Source organism: Saccopteryx bilineata, chromosome 1 (genome assembly GCF_036850765.1).
Source record: "Saccopteryx bilineata isolate mSacBil1 chromosome 1, mSacBil1_pri_phased_curated, whole genome shotgun sequence".
Lineage (NCBI taxonomy): Eukaryota > Metazoa > Chordata > Mammalia > Chiroptera > Emballonuridae > Saccopteryx > Saccopteryx bilineata.
Window position 1 is genome coordinate 155,084,040 of NC_089490.1, and position 20,520 is coordinate 155,104,559.

At 52.2% G+C, this 20,520-nt stretch overlaps 1 protein-coding gene across 3 annotated transcripts in view; it reads right to left on the reverse strand.

The window, feature by feature from the left end:
* FZR1 (fizzy and cell division cycle 20 related 1) overlaps positions 1-20,520 on the reverse strand; it is a 28,133-nt gene that overhangs the window by 4,703 nt on the left and 2,910 nt on the right. For 2 of the 3 annotated variants that reach the window (XM_066276469.1, XM_066276476.1), the window contains exons 2-9: positions 6,082-6,202; positions 3,584-3,709; positions 3,407-3,470; positions 3,196-3,323; positions 2,503-2,585; positions 1,563-1,746; positions 790-855; positions 124-226 (exon numbers count right to left, since the gene is read on the reverse strand). In XM_066276469.1, coding sequence (XP_066132566.1) covers positions 124-226; positions 790-855; positions 1,563-1,746; positions 2,503-2,585; positions 3,196-3,323; positions 3,407-3,470; positions 3,584-3,709; positions 6,082-6,150 — 823 coding nt within the window. In that variant the 5' untranslated portion in view covers positions 6,151-6,202. Of the gene's footprint in view, positions 1-123; positions 227-789; positions 856-1,562; positions 1,747-2,502; positions 2,586-3,195; positions 3,324-3,406; positions 3,471-3,583; positions 3,710-4,690; positions 4,828-5,260; positions 5,320-6,081; positions 6,203-20,520 lie in introns of those variants that run through there. The other variant, XM_066276482.1, reaches the window with a different exon arrangement.

Below are 20,520 nucleotides of genomic sequence, written 5' to 3' on the forward strand. Positions count from 1 at the left end.
GGGGTAAGGCCAATGCCTGGCCTCTCAGGAGCAGGGTGCTCTGGGAATCATCACTCCTTCATGCCTAGGATCACTCCCACCCACTGGGATCACACCCAGCCACCAGGACCATGGGCTCCTCACCAACACGTGCTGTGTGGCCTTCCAGCATGGAGAGTTTCTTCCCTGCGGCTGCATCCCAGATCTGTACAAAGCCCTTGTGCGTGCCTACGGCTACTAGGTTCCCCTAGGACCAAGGATGCAGTCGAATGGACATCAGGCCCAGGTGTGGGGACCCAGCATCCTTGGGCTCTCCCCTCCCTCCTCTTGGGCTTCAGGGCCTTGTGGCCATTTCTTTGCAAGATCTTTAATACATGTCCTTTCTGATCATGGTGATTGTTCCCACCCCCGGGAATTCTTGGGGAAATGGTCACACAGCACATGGATTTGTCAAAATCCAGCCAACACACACTTAAGACCCATGCACTTCAATGTGTAGACTTGACTGCCTGAGCCTGGGCTGCCTGCTGGCTGGGGTGGGGGGTGGGGCTCTATGGAGGCTTTGGCAAACCCTGTGTCTCTGTGGAGGAGTTCTGCCAGCAATCCTGTCACTGTAACAATCTCTACCAGACTGCAGACAGACAGGTTACAGACATCACCCTGGAGCTTGGACAAGACCTCCAGGATGGGCTCTGGCTACCCTGGGTCTCCCAAGTCCCCAAACACTGAGGAGGGCCCTAGCCAGCAAGGCCCAGTTAGACGATCCCTGCCCAGCCCTGCTCAGCCAGGGAACAAGTCCAGTGTACTGACCCGCTCAGACCAGCCCACGGAGGTCACTGAGTCTCCTTCGACAGAGAGGTCACACAGCCGGGTCACCTGGGAGAAGGAGGGAGCAGTCGGTATGAGATGACGTGCCGCCTGCTGATCCTTCAAGGTCCCAACTGTTCACTTGTCTATTCATCCATCTGTTCATTCATTCAGTCAGTCAGCTCGGGCCTATGGGCACTGGTGTCAGTACTGGGACCTGCAATAATAATGCCGGGGTGCCCAAGAGGCTGCAGGCTGCAAGGGGACACATGCCAGTAAAGGAATGAGTAATTGGAAAGTCTGAAGAAGGATGCTCAGGTGATGAGGGCATCACACAGATTAATCTCTGAAAACTACCTACCCTGAAGGGCAGTGCCTGACTCCATGGCAGGCCTGGCAACAGCTCAGAGTTAGTGCTGGGGTGGGGTGGAGCAGCCCCTAGGCCTAGCCAGGCCTGAACATCCACCTCCTCTCCTCTGCAGACCCCGGCAGAAGCTGAACTCAGACAGAAAACAAGGGCTCCCCATCATCACAGGAGATAGCCCACAGCAGGAGGGACACAGGGGCCTCCGCTCACCCCTGATGACTATTCCTGAGTTCCAGTCTGCCCTTGGAAGGTAGGCCTCAGGGGTGAGAGGGTGGCTGGGTGCTGCCCCAGGCTCTGGAGCATCCAACCACACTCATCCTTCACACAGGCCGGTCAGCTACTATACCTCTGAGGCACAAACATAAACGCGAGTACTTGCACACACACTTGTAGACACTAGGGCACTCACCTGGCTGGTGCAGGCGCTCCAAAGGTACACACAGGTGCCCAGCCCCACACTGAGCACGTTGAGAGATGACCAGTCCACCAGGTTCAGGTAGAAGTCATCTTGCAGCTCAGGTGCATCCAGAACCTTGAAGGGGATCTTGGAGATCTTGCGCGTGGGTTTCCGTGGTGACCGCAGTAACTTCTGACTGTAAGGAGAGCCCAAGATGGTGATTTTCTGTCAATCAGCCACGTGGTTATCACTACTCATTGGCTAATGTTACTACCCCTAGTGCACAATAGTCCTTGATGTATCTCCTCCTGCTAATCCTGCTCCTCTGCCCATGTGACCCCATAACTGTGGGTGACCCCATGAACACAAGGCTTTTCTTTTCTTTTTTTTACAGAGACAGAGAGAGAGTCAGAGAGAGGGATAGATAGGGACAGACAGACAGGAATGGAGAGAGATAAGAAGCATCAATCATTAGTTTTTCGTTGTGACACCTTAGTTGTTCATTGATTGCTTTCTCGTATGTGCCTTGACCATGGGCCGTCAGCAGACCGAGTAACCCCTTGCTCGAGCCAGCAACCTTGGGTCCAAGCTGGTGAACTTTTGCTCAAACCAGATGAGCCCATGCTCAAGCTGGCGACCTCAGGGTCTCGAACCTGGGTCCTCCGCATCCCAGTCCAATGCTCTATCCACTGCACCACCGCCTGGTCAGGCGAACACAAGGCTTTTTGCATTCAGGTGTTTGGCCACTCCAGGCCTTGACAGTCACATCATCCCCTTTGTTTGGCTCTTCCTCCAGAGAGCCCTTCCTGATTCCCCCTTACCCAGTCCGAACCCAAAGTGTTTGGGCTGACAGTGTACCCCAGTGAAGAGTCCTAAGACTAAACTGTAGGTTTCATGTACTACCCTGCTGTCCACTCCCACCCTGTCCCAGTTCTTGAAGACCCAGACTCACCTTTTGTTGCTGACGGGAGACAAGGAGTAGGGAGACACATCATTGCCATCATCAGGGCTCGAGCGCTTGGTACTGAGGGAATACTGAAAAGGGACACACACACACCTACTGAGTGGACACTTTGGGCCCTGAACTCAGGAACCTCAGACCCAAAGCCTGAGTGCCCTGTGCTCCTGGTGTTGGGTGGAAGAGTGGGGGTACTGCTTGCTCTAACCAGGAGGACCTCTAACTGGGGCATCTTGGGTTCCAGAAACCTGGAGAAGCAAACCAGGCCTCTCTTAGCAGTGACTGTCAGCATGCTCCTGCCCCTTTGCACCACCAGCCCCTTAGCCACCTTGAGGGACTGAAGCCAGAATCTTTCCAGCACTCCTAGGGGCCTCCATGATCCGGCATGGTATGGACATGCTCTGTGGGGTGGCTCTGCTGAGGCCACTGCTCCTGCACTCTGCACCTAAGCAACTGCCCCAGGGTCACCACTCTTTCAGCATGTGCCTAAGAGGGCCACAGGGCAAGCCTCGGGGTCTGGCTCTGCCTTCCCCTGCACTCTCTGGGGTTCAACACAGCTGGTGCACAGGGGACGAGGAACTGACAGGAGACTGGGGACAAGGGCCAAGCCTGATCAGTCATGGAGGAGAGGGATCTCTATCCCCAGCGAGAAGCAGTGGTCAGTGTGAACATGGCTGGCAGGCTCACCGTGAAGAGGCCTTTCTTCTCAGGTGTGGAGGGCTGTAGCCTGCGGTCCTCCGTCTGTGGGTCCTGCACCTTCTCGATGCCAGCTCCTAGCAGCTCATTCTTCAGCAGGGCTGAGTAGGCCAGGCCATCTGCGAGCACCAAATATGTTGAGAGGCTAGGATGGGACCAGGTGAGCGGGTGAAAGAGGTTGTCTGGAGCCCTGATTCCTGACCTTTGCCATTGTCCGAGGTGGCATCCTTGGCTTTCCGGTTCTGGCTGGGAGACTTCTCATTTTCCTGTGGGAGAGGGAGGGAGAGGAAGGAAGGGTGAGCTGGAATGTCCTGGCCTTGCCCCAGGCTTTGGGGTCAGTGGTGCTTCTCCCCTGCCCCTCCTTGCCCTCTGCCCTCACATTGATCCTGTGGAAATTGACACTCCAGTTGGCACCGGCTCTCGAGGGGATGAAGCGGTCCCCGTGCTTGCTGGGGGAGGACACAGGGGAGTTGGCAGGTGTCAGGGTCCGCCGCATTTCCGAAACCTGAAAGGATGGCAGGGTGGGGCTGTGTGCTTCAGAGCCTCCAGCCTGACCCACACTGCCTGCTATATTTGGCATCTGGCCACTGAATGAGGGGGTCAATCTTGGAAACCCAAGGGGCAGAGGTAAAACATTTAAGTAAATAATTCATATGCTGGACCCTCTTGGCAGCTTCATGAGGCAGGAAGAGGCCAGGGAGCAACAAAGCCCAAGACATTAGCACACTATAAGGTGGCTTTATTTCTAAGTGATCATAAGGAACAGAAAGTTGAATATTTATTCCTTGAGCACTGAGAACTTGTCTCATCACTCTCATATCCCACACATGGGGATCTTCTCCAATAGAACAATAACCCAACCACCAGAACTAAGATATGAAGGCAGGTGCATCACTTCCAGCCAACCCTCTGACCCCATGTGACTGTCTGACAAATGTCCTTAATCTATAAGTGATCTGCTCTGGGTTGAACTTTGTCTCCACAAAAGCATACATTGATGGCCTAACCCATGGCACTTGGGATGCTACCTTATTTGGAAATAGTGTCTGCAGATTGAGTCAAGTTAAGACAAGGTCACACTGGTGGGCCTGGTGTCCTTAGGAGAGTCAGAGACACTGACACAGAAAAGATGATGTGAAAACGAAGCAGAGACCTAGATGATGGGTCTGAAAGCCAAGGATTGCCAGCAGCACAAGAAGCTGGAAGAGACAGAAAGGATCCTTCCCAGACCCCTTAGCTCTGTCAACCCCATCCCATAGGCTGTGTCCCAGCACCCTGACCCCTTCCCATGTAGACTGGCTGTTCCAAGGCCAACTCCCCTGCCTGTGGGGTTGTGGGGCTGGGCCCTACACTACTCCATCTGGAAAATGTGAAGGTAGGTCCTGGCAGGGTATCTCAGTTGGTTAGAGCGTCATCCCAAAATACCAAGGCTGCAAGTTCAATCCCTGGTCAGGGCACATATAAGAATCAACCAATGGGGCCTGACCTGTGGTGGCGCAGTGGGATAAAGCGTCGACCTGGAACACTGAGGTTGCCGGTTCGAAACCCTGGGCTTGCCTGGTCAAGGCACATATGGGAGTTGATGCTTCCTGCTCCTCCCCCTTCTCTCTCTCTCCCCTCTCTCTAAAAATCAATTAAAAAAATCAATAAAAAAAAAAAAAAAAGAATCAACCAATGAATGCATAAATAAGTGGAACAACAAATCAATATTTTTCTCTCTCCCTTCCTCTCTCAATTAATAAATACTATTTTATGTTTTTCCACTGATTTGAGAAAGAAAGGGAGAAGAGAGGAAGGGAGAAAGAGGGAGGGGGAGAGAGGGGAGGGGGGAAGAGAAGAAAGGGGAGAGGAGCAAGGGGAAAAGGGGAAGGGGAGAAGGGGAGAGGGGGTGGGAGGGAAAGGAGAGAGGGAAATGAAGGGAAGGGAGAGAGGGGTGGGAAGGGAAGGGAAAGAGGGAAGGGAGGGAGAGAGAAGCATCAACTTGTTCTATTTAGCTGTTCCATTTAATTGTGTTACATTGGTTGCTTCTCATATGTGCCTTGACCAGGGAATGAACCTGTGGGATGATCAGCATGCTGGAACGATGCTCTATCTACTGTACCACCTGGCCAGGGCCTAAGTAAATAAAATAAAAAAGAAAAGGGGTGTGTGTGAGGAGGGTGGCTCACATTCCCTCATCCCCCTGGTCCTGACTATAGCCCACGGGAAGGGCCGGCACCCCCTGCAGACCAAGAGGCACAGGTCCTATAAAGAAGGGGTCTTGCCCTAGCCGGTTGGGTCAGTGGTAGAGCCAGTGTGTGGATACCTTGGGTTTGATTCCTGGTCAGGGCATCCATCTGCTTCTCCACCCTTCCCCTCTCCTTTCTCTCTGTCTCTCTCTTCCCCTCCCACAGCCAAGGCTCCATTGGAGCCAAGATGGCCCAGGCCCTGAGGATGGCTCCATGGCCTCTGCCTCATGGAGGTGCTAGAATGGCTCCAGTTGCAAAGAATGGGCAGAGTATTGCCCCCTAGTGGGCATACAGGTGGATCCTGGTGGGGTGCATGTGGGAGTCTGTTTCTCTGCCTACCTGCTTCTCACTTCAGAAAAATACTAAATAAATAAATAAATAAATAAGTAAATAATGGGGGTGGGGGGAGAATAAGAGGTCTCCAGCAGAAGGGGAGGTGCACTGAACCTCTGGTGGAACTTCACACTGAGGTATGACCGTAGTGCCACCATGGGGGAGTTCTGGGGAAGGATGTGTTTTTCACCTGCATGGCACCTCCCTCTGTTTGCTGAGGGCTGAAACCTACTGGCCAACCACAGCCTCATCCTGTCTTCTCACCAGCTCCACCGGTCCAGGCCAGCACTAGCAGGGGTGACCACCAGGTACTCACACACGGCATCGTATTCTCATTCTGGATGATGATCTGCCGAAGGAGGCGCCGCTCATAGTCCTGGTCCATGGCAAGGCAGGGCAGGTACAGCTGCCAGCTAAGTCAGCCAGCCAAAGTTAGCCTGGGGCAGGAAGGGCAGGACAGCTCAGCATCAGTGGGCAGCAGCCCCTACCATCACCTGGTGACCACACAGTACTCCTCAGGAATGTCCAAGTCCCCCTACCACATCCTCCCTCCCAGGATCCCAGAGCTCAGGCTTGGCCATACCCCAGAAGCCCTTGGAAGTCAGAGTGAGATGGAAACGGGACAAACAGGACTCCTCTCTGCTTCCTCTGTGGAGACCTTCTGACAGGACCTTTCACTTTTGTTCTGGTTAGGGCAAGGCTCCCTCTATCCCTACCCTCAAGGGCTAGTCCTAGGTCCCCCTGCTCCTCCAGCCCGAGCCCCACATCTCATTGCCTTTCTGCTTCAGACCTTCTGAGCCATGAGACATCCGGGGGACCATGTCCCTCATCTTTGGCCTTGAGAGGAAGGCATGAGACTGGGCAAGGGTTCCTCCTCCGGAGAGGCCTGTGTATCCTAATGTAGAAAACAGGTATGGGACAATAATGCCTCACAGGAGTCTGCCAGAGCTGACTTGGCACAGGCTCTACGCAGGCACTTGGGATCTGGGGCCAGGCAGACCAAGTTGTGGCACAGGAAAATTGGCCTCCAGCTCTCACTCAGCTCCATCCAATCTGGGAGGCCTCTCTGAGAAAGAGGAGCAAGAGCTCACCAGCAAAATGAGGCTGGGAAAAAAACATTCTAGAGAGGGCAGAGCAGATCTGAGAAGAAAAGGGCTGCATGTGGTTCCAGAATGTGGCACAGTTGAGAGGCCTCAGAGAGAAGGGGTGTTCTTTACAGTGGGCATGGCAAATCAGACCCACGGCCACACCTCTGGCTGCTTTCAGAAGAAAATGATTGCCAGTCCTGCTTCCCCTCAAGGTACTGCAGAGCATGGAGGGTGAAACAGGTTTCCAGGACAGAGCCTGGCACAAAGGGGCTTGGCAACTGCAGCTCCTTGCTGTGGGCCTGCTCTGTACCCTGGCACTCCCTCAGAGTCACTGCCCCCCTGCCCCTTTGCCTGGAGCCCAAAGGCCTACACTGTGAGATATTTAAAACAGGTCTGCCTAAGTTCTATTTTCACATCCCTAAATGAACTTTCTGATGAATTCCTGGGCTCATCGTGGACATCATGCATATTGTGTGGCTCTTGCACCAGTTCTAGCCTGCCAGGCCCTTGTCCCTCATCTGTCATTACTGGACACGTAGGGTTGCCTTCATATGGCCCAATCCCAAAGCCAGATCTTTAGTCAAAATTCAGGATGCAGCCACTGGCCACCACAGCATGTTCCCATCACATCGCACATTAGTGGGTTTGAACGTTTTATCTCATGCTCCCCCTGCATGGGACCCACAGCCTTGTGCAGATGAGGACATGAAAGCTGAGCAAGGGGCAGCAACAGTGTGCCCATGGCCCTCCCTCCATAGCCTGGGGCTCCTCTGAGTCTGTGCTAGTCCAGGGTCCTGAGCCTCATTATCCTCTATCTACCTCAGCAGACAGCAGGCCTTATGCTTTGGTGAGAAAAGTGGGACTGTAGCACCTCAGCGCCCCTCCACTTTGGGTAAACTTCCAGGAGCAGATACCCCCTTCTTGGCTACATTCTTCCTGCCCCCTCCACCTACCCTGGCCCAGCAGAGGTCCCCAGATACGTTTTGGTTCATTGTGGCCACAGGACAGTCTCCTGAAGGGGCTGATGGCTGTCTCCCTCCGTCAGGTCTTCCTCACCTCTCCAGGGGCTAGGGCCAATCCCCAACCTTCTCTTCCTCCTCCTGCCCTGCCAGCCCAGCCCAGCACTGCCTAGCTCAAAGTCTACCCACTGGCTTAACCCAGGATATACCTGCTTCCTTCCTCATCCCCTTCCAGGTTCCCCCAAAAGCCTAAGCCTTGCCTAGCAACCACTCCTCCATGTATGCCCTCATACCTGACCACTCCTGTGGCAGCACAGCCATACAGGGGACACAGAATCCTGTGTCTGTCTGAGCATCTGTCCCAGGTAAATACTTGTTCAAAGGATAGTTTCACAAAGGCGGGCCCAAATCATCTTGATGACTAACACACTGGCCTGCATGCAAACCAGAATAAGACCCAGGTCCACCTTGACCGAGCGTCCTGTGAGTGGGGTTCATGGGGACTGGACACAAAAAGGAGCAGCCACAGCTCTATTCTAGTTAGATCCAACTATCAGCGGGTGTGTTCCCAGAGGTGGGTCAGTTGCCTCTTCCCCAACCCCCTCCCCAATTTGCAGACAAAACACAAAAAACAACAAAAATAATAAGGCTCAGAGGCTGGCTAACTTTCCCCACCAGCCTGCCTGGGGCCTCATGGGCCATCCACCAGTGAGTCCTCAGGAGACAAAGTAGAAGGCATGCCTTGGTCCCTGTGCTCAGCAGCTGCCCATCTCCATGGCTTCCAAAAGTGCTGCAAGCCACCCAGTTATTGCTGCTGAAAGCTAACTTTTCCAGACCAAGTCAGCAACTCACTCTCCCCAGACAGGGAGGCTCAGGGTCGAGGGGTCTGGGGGAAATAAGGACTCCTCAAGAAAGGACCCTAGGGGCCTCATTGCAGATGACAGCTATTTAAGCCTGTTAGCTCAGACGAGCTCATTTCCCATGGAGACTACCTCCATTCACAGACCAATGGCACCATACTGAGGCCAGTGGAGCTGGTCTGTGCCAGGACAGCAGGCCTTAGACAACAGCTTGGATGCACTCTGCATATCAGAAATTAAACAGAGCCCAACACGCTGCAGTCATCTCTGAGACACGGAGTGGGAGACCAGTTGTCCAGGGCAAGTTAAGAATATAAGTGCCCGCCTGACCTGTGGTGGCGCAGTGGATAAAGCGTCGACCTGGAAATGCTGAGGTCGCTGGTTCGAAACCCTGGGCTTGCCTGGTCAAGGCACATATGGGAGTTGGTGCTTCCAGCTCCTCCCCCCTTCTCTCTCTCTCATTCTCTGTCTCTCTCTCCTCTCTAAAAATGAATAAAAAAAAAAAAAAAAAAAAAAAGAATATAAGTGCCATACAGTGGCCGTGTGCTGAATTTGCTTAAGTCCAGAAGAACATGTCCAGCATGGTACACCCTCCTATCATCAGTAGATCAGCTGCCCCTCCGTCTGCCCACTACATTCCAATGTGGTCACTTACAGAATTCTGTGCGGTGGGCGGCATCTCACCATTTAGACATGGCTGCTGAGGGCCAGAGAGGTTCCAGACTGCCTACATGTGTAGGGTCCTAGTCCCTGGGACCTGTGGACACGTCACCCCATGAGGCAAAAGGGAATTTGCAGATGTAAGTTTGGGGGATGATCCTGGATTACTTGGAGGGCCCAGTGGGCCCTTATCACAGGGTCCTTATAAGAGAGACAGGAGGATGAGAGTGATGATGGGAAAGGCTGTGTGGCTGTGAAGATGGAGGGAGGGGCCAAGAGCCCAGGATATGGCACCTCTAGAAGCTGGAAACTATCTCCTTCTGGAGCTTCAAGAGGGACTAGCCCCATACACACCTGAGTTTTAGCCCCGTGAGACCCATGTTGGACTCCCGACCTCCAGAACTGTGAGAAACTTTATTGTTTTAAGCCACCAAGTTGTAGTGATTTGTTATAGCAGCTGCAGGACACACACTGAGGCAGGGCAGAGGAAGGCGGCGACCATGCTGCAGCCTTCCTTCACGGGTCTTTCTGGGGGGTGGCTGACAAGAGGTTTCCTGGCATGTTTGTGCTCAACACAGACCCTTACAGGCCTTCTCTCTATCCAGCCTGTGTGGCTCACTGTGGATGGCTAACCAATCTTTCTGTCTCACTTTTCTCTGCATAACCCCCACTCCCCACCACCCTGACTTCTGAGATCTCTGTGTCTGTTAAAGAGGCAGTGGGTCTTCATTCTGCCAACACACATATTTGCTGAGTCCCTGCCCAGAGGCCTGGGGCAGGTGCCAGGGTTGAGCAGGCAAGGAGATGGATATGGTCCCACTCTTCTGAGCTCCTTTTGTATCAGGGGCAGCAGGCCAAAAACAAGGAACTAGGTAAAAAAATTATTTCAGGTGGTGGCACCTGCTACCAGGAAACATTTTTTTTTTTTTTTTCTGAAGCTGGAAATGGGGAGAGACAGTCAGACTCCCGCATGCGCCCGACCGGGATCCACCCGGCACGCCCACCAGGGGCGACGCTCTGCCCACCAGGGGGCGATGCTCTGCCCCTCCCGGGTGTCGCTCTGCCGCGACCAGAGCCACTCTAGCGCCTGGGGCAGAGGCCAAGGAGCCATCCCCAGCGCCCGGGCCATCTTTGCTCCAATGGAGCCTCGGCTGCGGGAGGGGAAGAGAGAGACAGAGAGGAAGGAGGGGGTGGGGGTGGAGAAGCAAATGGGTGCTTCTCCTATGTGCCCTGGCCGGGAATCGAACCCGGGTCCCCCGCATGCCAGGCTGACGCTCTACCGCTGAGCCAACCGGCCAGGGCCCAGGAAACATATTTTAAGTGGCTTCATGCCCTGGCCAGACAGCTTGGTTGGTTGACCTACTATTCAAACGTTGCTGGTATGATCCCCAGTCATGGCACATATAGAACAGATTGATGTTTCTGTTTCTTTCTGTCCTTTCCTCACTTTAAAATCAACTAAAGCCCTGGCCGGTTGGCTCAGCGGTAGAGCGTCGGCCTGGCGTGCAGGAGTCCCGGGTTCGATTCCCGGCCAGGGCACACAGGAGAAGCGCCCATCTGCTTCTCCACCCCTCCCCCTCTCCTTCCTCTCTGTCTCTCTCTTTCCCTCCCGCAGCCAAGGCTCCACTGGAGCAAAGATGACCCGAGCGCTGGGGATGGCTCCTTGGCCTCTGCCTCAGGCGCTAGAATGGCTCTGGATGCAACAGAGCGACGCCCCAGAGGGGCAGAACATCGCCCCCTGGTGGGCATGCCGGGTGGATCCCAGTCAGGCGCATGCGGGAGTCTGTCTGACTGCCTCCCCGTTTCCAGCTTCAGAAAAATAAAAAAAAAATCAACTAAAAAAACAAAACAAAAAAACTCTGCTCCAACATCAAGCTACGTAAGGGCAAGTTGGAGGAGATGGGAGTGGGTGTACTAGATCCTACCACCCAGCATAGGATGGACTTTCCAAGACCAGGCAACCACAGAAGGACCCAGAGGGGAACAGGCACGGTAGAGGGACTCCAGAACTAACTCTTCCCAGGTTCTGACCTGGTAAATGCAGATAATGTCCCCAGTGAGGTAAGTCTTCCCTCTGGCCAGTGGGGATGCTGCTCATTTCTAAAGTGAGCTGCCACCCTTGGGGGCACCCTACCCCCTCACCAGGTTTTCTTGAGGAGAAAGTAGAGGTAGACAGACAGGAGGGACAAGACCAAGATCTTAGGAGAATGATAACCAGCAGGTTCAATCAGCCACAAACTCATACTCAAACTGCATGATTCTGGGGAACAGAAACATACAACCAGGCCTGCCCAGCAGCCCAAAGACCCTGCTCCAGCCTGAACTCAGAACCAAGGCCTAGAGCTCAGCCAGTATATAGACCGGCTAATTGCAGAGAGCTGAAGGCCTCCTAGGTCCAAGGACTGGGACCTCAGGGGAGGCCCCCCCCTACCTCTTCTAAGATTGCCGCTTGCTGTACCAAAGACAAGATCCCAAAGCCATAAGAGAAAAGGCAGTCAATTCATCGCCGGAGAAATGAAAAGTACCTGCAAGGCAAACACACCCCAAAATGGCAAGAGAAGACGAATAACCATTCCTGGAAAAAGTATGCATCCTCACTCACAGTTGGAGAAGGTGGTTTCCACCTCCCAGCCCTGTATGATTCTGAGATTAGGTGACACGCCCTTGCCACAGAGACATGGGGACTGATTGCTCGCCTGCACTGCTGGCAGGAGCTGAAACTAATATGACTTCTAAGAAAGGCAGTTTGGCAACTGCTTGCAAAATCTAAAAATGCACATCCTTTTCAATGCTATTTCTACTTCTAAGAATTTGCCCTTAGCAACTCCAGGCGTGTGTGCAAAACCTTGTGTACAGAGCTGTTCTGTGCAGACAGCTTATGAGAGCAGACCATGAGAAAGGACTCACGTGGCTACCTTAAGGGCAGGCTGCTTCCCTACCAGGAGACATTTCAGTAAAAAGGGCAGACTGACGGTCTTGGGCACTGTGGGGATGAGCCATTTCTGGAAGGCTGGAGAACAAACTTGTAGCAGTTTGCTCTGGCATGAGAAACTAAAGGACAGCAGTTAGGAGAGGGAGGAAGCTTTGCTTCCCTGGGGTCATAATTTGGTACTTCTTTTTGTTTGTGTTAAATGAGAGGAGGGGAGGCCCTGGCCAGATGGCTCAGTGTGGTAGAGCGTAGGCTTGGTGTGCAGGAGTCCTGGGTTCGATTCCCGGCCAGGGCACACAGGAGAAGCGCCCATCTGCTTCTCCACCCCTCCCCCTCTCCTTCCTCTCTGTCTCTCTCTTCCCCTCCCGCAGCCAAGGCTCCATTAGAGCAAAGTTGGCCCGGGCGCTGAGGATGGCTCTATGGCCTTTGCCTCAGGCGCTAGAATGCCTCTGGTTGCAACAGAGCATCGCCCCCTGGTGGGCATGCCGGTGGATCCCGGTGCATGCGGGAGTCTGTCTGACTGCCTCCCCGCTTCCAACTTCAGAAAAATACGAAAAAAAAAAAAGAGAGGAGGGGAAACAGTGAGACAGACTCCCGCATGTGCCCTGATCAGGATCCACCCCGCAACCTGTCTGGGGCCAATGCTTAAATCAACTGAGCTATTTTTGGCACCTAAGGCTGAAGTTTGAACCAACTGAGCCACTGGCTGTGGTAAAGGGAGAGGAAGAGGAAGAGAGGGAGGGGGAGAGAAGCAGATGGTCGCCTCTCCTGTGTGCTCTGAAAAGGAATTGAACATGGGACGTCCATATGCCAGCTGATGCTCTATCCAAAAAACTTTTATTTATTGATTGATTTTAGAGAGAGAAGAACAGAGAAAGAGGATGTTATTCCACTTATTATGCATTCAATGGTTGATTTTCTTATGTGCCTGACGAGGATTGAACCCACAACATTAGCATATCAGAAGGACTCTTGAACCAACTAAGCCACCCAGCCAGAACACTAATTTGGTACTTTTTGTATTCTGTAGCATGGGAACCTGTTAGCTATTCAAAGAAATAAACCTGCTGGGGAGAGATGGGACCACATAAGCCCAGGATGTGACTGGAAGAGTCTCACTGGTGGGAGAATGGTTGGCTGTGCTATATAAATTTTAGAGAAAGAAAGTAATGATTTCTGTTAGTGAATAGTTACTGAGCAAGGACTTGTGATTGGGAAAGTGGGGGTAGGGGCGAGGCTGGTGGCAGCACAAGAACTCTGGCCCTAGAGAGGTACCTGCCCTGATCTGGGAGGCTCTGTCCTGAAGGGTGCCACTTGCAGGTTAGTGTCCCTGGTCTGATGAGGTGGCCAAATCCCTGGCTTCCTGGCTTCCCAATTCCACTGTTCCCTCTGCAGGATGTTGCCATTAGAGGTCTGATTCACCTACCTAGCCAGCCCTAAAGAGGAGCACCTCCTCTTGCCGCTGGGTCCCCCAGAATGAAAAGCCAGGAGGCCTACTTCTGCCACTGCCTCAGACAAGCCTCAACCTGCTTCTCTGGGAAAGGTGCACAACTCGTTACCTCAAATGACAATGATGAGGTCCCAATGTGGCTAGGGTTACATGTCAGGGATTGCTCAACAACCTGAAGGCTGCCCTCCTGTGAGATTTGCATAGGCATCCTGGCCAGGCTACTCAGGCAACAGTGGAGCAGGGCCCTTGCTTTCAACTTAGCTGCCCAGTGGCCTGCTGCACCCTCTTGAGGGGCTGTTCCTGCCATTCCTGGCTACCCTAACCTCACTGGTCCTGTTGGATTCACATGGTTCCCACTTACCCGATACTTATGAAGATGGGTTGCTCTGAGAATAAACCTGTTCTCACTGGAGTGACTGCTCCCAGGGGGCGCTGGGCAATGCTGGGGAGATCTGTGGTCTCATGAAGATTACTCCTGGCATTGAGTGAGTGGGGGCCAGGGAAGCTATTCAACTCCCTCAAAGTGCCCAGATGGCCACCACAGAGAATGATCCGGCCTCCGCATCATAAGTGCCAAGACAACTGGTCAAGGGCCAGGCCACAGAGGCTACCTGCTGAGTGAAACAATGTTGCATGTGTAAGTTGACCCTGGGCCAAAGTTGATAGCAGGGCCAAAGGGGCCTGAAGACAATCCTGTGCCAACGCTTGCAAGTCCTTTTCCCAGCTGAAGCCAGTAGTATGCTAGGGTCCTGTGTGTGAATTATAAGGCAAGCGAGCTTTAACCCCACCAAGTCACCCACTGCCTTCCCCCACCTCAGAAATTAGAAAATGAGGTAGAGGGGCCTGTTGGGACACAACAGATGTCACAGCATGCAGCACATCATGATTATCTTCGGGGCTTCCTTAAGAGGGGCCATGGCCATGGAGGAAAGGTACACAGGACCTCCTGTCTGGCCTGGGTACAGCATGGGCACACCTCCTATGAATTCACAGGATAAGAGCACTTTGCTTCCTGAAGCCAAGTTTCAAGGCCTACAAGGTCTTACTTATCTTGAAAAACTGGTCCCCACTGTTTTTATATTTTATAAGGCTCTTCAAGGAGCCAAAGGAAATGAGACATTCTCATGACACATCTTCCATGACTCAGTGCTTTGAGGCTGACTGTAGTCTGGATGTGCTACCTACAAAATGGGTTATATCACAGTCTCTCACTTAGTACTACTGACCCCAGGGTCTAGTCACTCTCTGTGGGGGGTCATCCTGGGCAGTTTGTTTGGTTGAATAGCATCCCCGGCCCCACCCCTCAATGTCAGAGCACCCCTAACAACTACAAATGCCCCAGATATCACCAGTGTCCCCTGGAGGCAGAACCACCCCAGATGAAGGTGGAGCAACTTTCCTTCTTGGGGGACCAGAAAACAGTGAGAGCAGTCAGGTGGCACCTGCTACTCATGAGGGACATGGAGATGGTGAGGGAGGAAAGCTTGCCAACAGAACCCTGTTATCACCCACGCGGCCACATCCTGTGCAGGCACCAGGATCCAGGTGTACAGGACACACTGCTCCTGGCACTATGGGAGACTATCACAACACATATGACAATGACAGTGGCAAACCCCACCTGCACCCCTCTATAAGCCAGCACAGTTCAAAGCACTTGACATGCTTTATTTTTGTCCCCAGACATGACCCTACTCTATTTCATAAACTGAGAAAAATAGGGCACTGGCAGCTGGTGGGTGGTAGCCCACTCAGGTCACCATGCTCCCAAGAGTGAGGGTCCCCAGACTCAGCATGGAGCAAGCCAGCAGTCCAAAGCTCAAAAGACTGTCCTGGATGATTCATTACATCACATGTGAACCTCTCCCAGGCACTTCCTGCAGGAATCATCCAGTTAGGGGTCATGATGACAAATGGGGGCTCCCTGGGAACTGTCATCTTGGGGCACAGATTTTCACAGGGCTCTGAAACCTCTGGAGAAAAGTGTTCCTGTCTGACAGGCACACAGGAGGTCAGGAGGTGGTACCCAAGACTACCTGTGGGCCTTGAACTAGCCCCTTCCTCTTAGGAAAGGTGGGGGATCATGCCAGGGGCCCAAGGGCCATCATCTTATTCCCAGCCATTCTTTAAGGGGTTGGTGAAGTACCATGATAAAGAGCCAATCAGAAACAGGAGTTTTCCAATTTTTGGCTCACACTGGATCTGGGAGGAAGAAGAAGCTCTTCCATTGTTCTTTTGCCTTGACTCGGACAAGCCTGTGTCCAGACCTTGAGGATCCCTCCCTTCCACTACAGCAAATCAAAATTGTGTACTGTCGGTCAGCCAGTTATGCAGTGTGTAATGCAGAAAGGAGAGGCAGACCTGGATTTGAGTCCTGGTTCCAAGCCTTACTGGCTACATAGTTTCAGACAAGCAATTTGTTTCTGAACCTCTGTCTCTTCATCTAGAAAGTGGGGATAAGGGGATAACACCTTGTTGTGAAACTGGGCCCAATTTCTTTGAAACAGGTAGCTGAGTGCCTGACACAAAAGAGATACTAGGAAGTGGTAGCTGTTTCCATGGGCCCCGTGACAGGTGCACTATAGGTTCCAGATAAACATGCTTCCTGCTCCTCCATCACGCAAGTGCCTGGGCTATGCGGCAGGGGAGGTGCCCTGGTGGCCAAGTGGCTGTCCCAATGACCTCTTGGCCACAGCTGCAGGCTAGGTGGCCAGGTGGGGCCTCATCTTTTTCCACACTATCGTCAAAGGTGAAAATGACAGCCGTTCCTAAGAGTATGTCCTCAGTTAAGGAAATAGGAAGAACAGGGCAGCCTGCAGGAGGGCTGCCTGTAGTCTTACAGATGTGGACTCTGGACTGGAACCCGGCACCTGGCCTTATGACAGATGAAGCACAAACTGGGACCTTTGAGGAGAGTAGTCTGACCCCACAGAGGGAACACAAGCTAATAGCCCCTTACCACTAACAAAAACAAAACACGCAGTGGTAAGACAACATACCTTTCCTAGGTGGCTGATGTGAAATCACCACAAGGCAAGTTATTTTGGGGACCTGTGCTGGGGACCCCTGAGGAGCATATTTCAGCATGCACCTATGTACATACGTATGTATATATATATGTATGCATTCATTCAGCTGATGGGTACTCCCACCTACCATGTGCAACTGGTCCTAGGAATTAAGGGGCCAGAAAGTACAGACCTGAAATCACTGTCCCCACAAGGTACACAGACCAGAGACTAAGAATTCCATTAACACTTCCTCTCTGGACCCACGGTCATACTGCTGGCAGCAGGGGCTGCACCAACTGCTGCTCTACGCCCCAGAAATGATGCCCAAAGGGAAGTAAGCCCGTGTTTGTCCCCACCTCTTGCTCAGCAGAACTCCCGTCTACCTTCATGAAATATTCAGACCTAAGGCTGTTTGGTCTACTAAAGCCCAAAGGACACAAACCCCATGCCAAGGGAGAACATCAACTGGGGTACCACACCCAAATGATTTCTGATAATTTATGTGATCCTAACGGTGATTGATGTTAGAGGGCCAACTCTCAAGGCTGAATGGAGCCTCAAAGGTTCCCAGAGCCCTCTCATAACTCTGTATCTGCTTGCATAACTGCAGGGACTAGGAACTCACCCCCTAACAAGCAGCCTGAATATCAGGAAATGCTTCTTCAGTCTGTCTCACTGATGTTCCCATCCATGAGTCCAAGGTGGGGGTGGCAGAAGGAAAAACCTAGTATGTTAAGGGTAAGGTATCTCCCCTCTGCAGCACTGCTGACATTGGGGATGGGTCTTTCTCTGTGGAGCCATCCTGGGCACTGTGGGGAATTGAGCAGCATCCCTGGCCCCCACCTACTCAATGACAGAAGCACCCCTGTTGTGATAACCATAGAAGTCTCTAGATATTGACCCTAGTGAAGACGCCCTGGTTTATGGGAATTCTTAGGGAAATAAATAGTTGCTTTCATAGACCAGTTAACCTCTCCCAGCTGCTCAGCTTTTTTTTTTTTAAACAGAGACAAAGAGAGGGATAGACAGGGACAGACAGACAGGAACGGAGAGATGAGAAGCATCAATCATTAGTTTTTTGTTGCATGTTGCAACACCTTAGCTGCTCATTGATTGCTTTCTCATATATGCCTTAACTGCGGGCCTTCAGCAGACTGAGTAACCCCTTGCTCGAGCCAGCGACCTTGGGCTCAAGCCGGTGAGCTTTTGCTCCAACCAGATGAGCCTGTGCTCAAGTTGGAGACCTCGGGGTCTCGAACCCGGGTCCTCTGCATCCCAGTCCGACGCTCTATCCACTGCGCCACCGCCTGGTCAGGCTGCTCAGCCCTTCTAAAAGTGCAAATACCTTCCATCTGGCTATCTACCCCTTCCTGTGCTACTACCATCCTCCTACCCGCCACCTAGCTGGCCTTTCCTTATTGTGGGAGACAGTGCACAAATGTAGTCTGGTCCTTTCTGCAGCAGCTGTCATGACCATAGGGATGAGACCTCCCTAAGAGTCACAAAGCAGATTTCTGGATCTAATATGATCTGGGAAGAACATGCCACAAAAAAGCATGTGGGCCTGCCTGACCAGCCGGTGGCGCAGTGGATAGAGCGTCAGACTGGGATGCAGAGGACCCAGGTTAGAGACCCCGAGGTCGCCGGCTTGAGCACGGGCTCATCTGGCTTGAGCAAAAAGCTCACCAGCTTGAGCCCAAGGTCGCTCAAGCAAGGGGTTGCTCGGTCTGCTGAAGGCCCGAAAGCAATCAATGAGCAACTGAGGTGTCACAATGAAAAACTGATAATTGATGCTTCTCATCTCTCTCCGTTCCTGTCTGTCCCTGGGATGGCTGGAAACATGGAACACACTGGGAGCAGGAAGAGAGAAAGGTGGCAAGGCCAAAAAGGTAGTCTCCTGGGATTGGTGGCAGGGAAGTGGCAAAGGGACCAGAAATGGCATGATCAGATATAAGTTTACCAGCTGGCAGCGGTGTGGTGTGAAGGCCAGGGAAAGCAGCAGTTAGCAGGGGGACCAAGGAGCAGGTGTCTGCCAATCAGTGAGAAAGTAGGCAATCCTGAGTCCTGAGATGTGGGGGTATGGAAAGGAGGGGTCCAGAGCAAAGAGTGACTTCTTCTGGATACACTCAGCCTGAGGTACAAAGGAGATGGACAGAGACACTCAGGAGAGATGATAACTGGCCGCTGGTTACATGGGCCTGGAATTCAGGAGTCAGCTTTGAGCACCAGCAGCAAACAAGGACAGGAAGCTAAGTAAGGATGAGGGGTAGGCCACCAAGAAGCATGTACACAGGAGCAAAGAGGCATCTGAGTACAGATCAGTAAGGGCCACCACACAAGAACCTGTTCCTGACTGTTCACAGCAATTCCATTCACAACAGGCAAAAGGTGGAAACAGCTCAGATGTCCACCACCTGGGATGGACAAAATGTGCCACATACATACACAGGAATATTACTCAGCCACAAAAAGGGACAAAGCACTAACATGTTACAACCCTGAAAACATGATGCTCAGTAAGAAGACAGACACAACACACCACAATATATGATTGCATCTATATGAAATGTTCACAAAAGGCAAATCCACAGACAGGAAGTGAATTTGTGGGTGTCAGAGGCTGGGTGAAAAGGGATAGGGAGTGTCTGCTGATGGGGAAGGGATTTCTTTATGGGGTAATGAGAATATTCTGGAACTAGATAGTGGTGACTGATGCACGAGCTTCTGAATATACTGAAAACCACAAACTGTAACTTTAAATAAGTGGATTGTGTGGCATGAAAATTATATATGAATAAAGCTGTTACTAACAAAAATTAGTAAGATAATAAAAAGGAGGGCCAGTGAGGGAGACAGATAGAATACATAGGAAGCCATGCGAGTGGATTCTACATTCTACTTTATTTGGGGAGGTGCACCATTTATTATGTATAATGGTCAAACGGTTAAATGAGCAATGTAGTGTGTTCCGTCATTCCATTCACATGTGAGGAAACTGAGGCAGGAGAAAGTAGTCACTCACCAAAGAAAAAATGGACATATGGCAGTCAGGAGCATGAATGTCCTGGCAAGAGTGTCGCATAGGGGGAGCTTTGGTTATATGTTCAGCCTCAGTGCTTAACAGATGTCTGTGTACTGGGAGGAGCTGCGGGACTTGCCTGGCTCCTGTCTGCATGCACCCACAGGCCTCGCAGTGGCCAAACCCTCAGGGATGTTGAATAAGTGGGCAGGGTAGTGATTGGTAGAATTGATGAGGAGACCACTAGGGCCTATGATGGGACAGAAACCAGACCACAAGGAGCTCTCGGGGCAGAAAAGGGGCCATTAAACATTCCTTTCCCAGTTTTGCAGGCTCCTTGTACCAACCCTCAGAATGGGCCTGGCCATCAGCACCCAATCCAGCGTGCTCCAGCTTCAGCCTTGCTAGGGCACTATGCAGACTCCAGAGACGAAGTCCCCACCCTCCCAAGGCTCACAGTCTGCACCCTCAGCACTGCTGACATTGAAGCCAGGTCATTTACTGTGAAGGTCTGTCCTGGGCATTCTGAGGTATTGAACAGCATCCCCGGCCTCCACCCACTCAATGCCAGGAGCATCCTCAGTGTAACAACCACAGGTGTCCTCAGTTGAGAACCTCTGCTCTCAAAGAGAAAAACTACAGGGAAACTGCAATTTGGCTAGTTCTTAAAAGACCACCAACCAGGAGTCCCTGAGTGGGCCCTACAGATAGAACGACTTTATTTATTCATTTATTTTGATAGAGAGAGACAGACAGATAGATAGGAAAAGAGAGAGAGA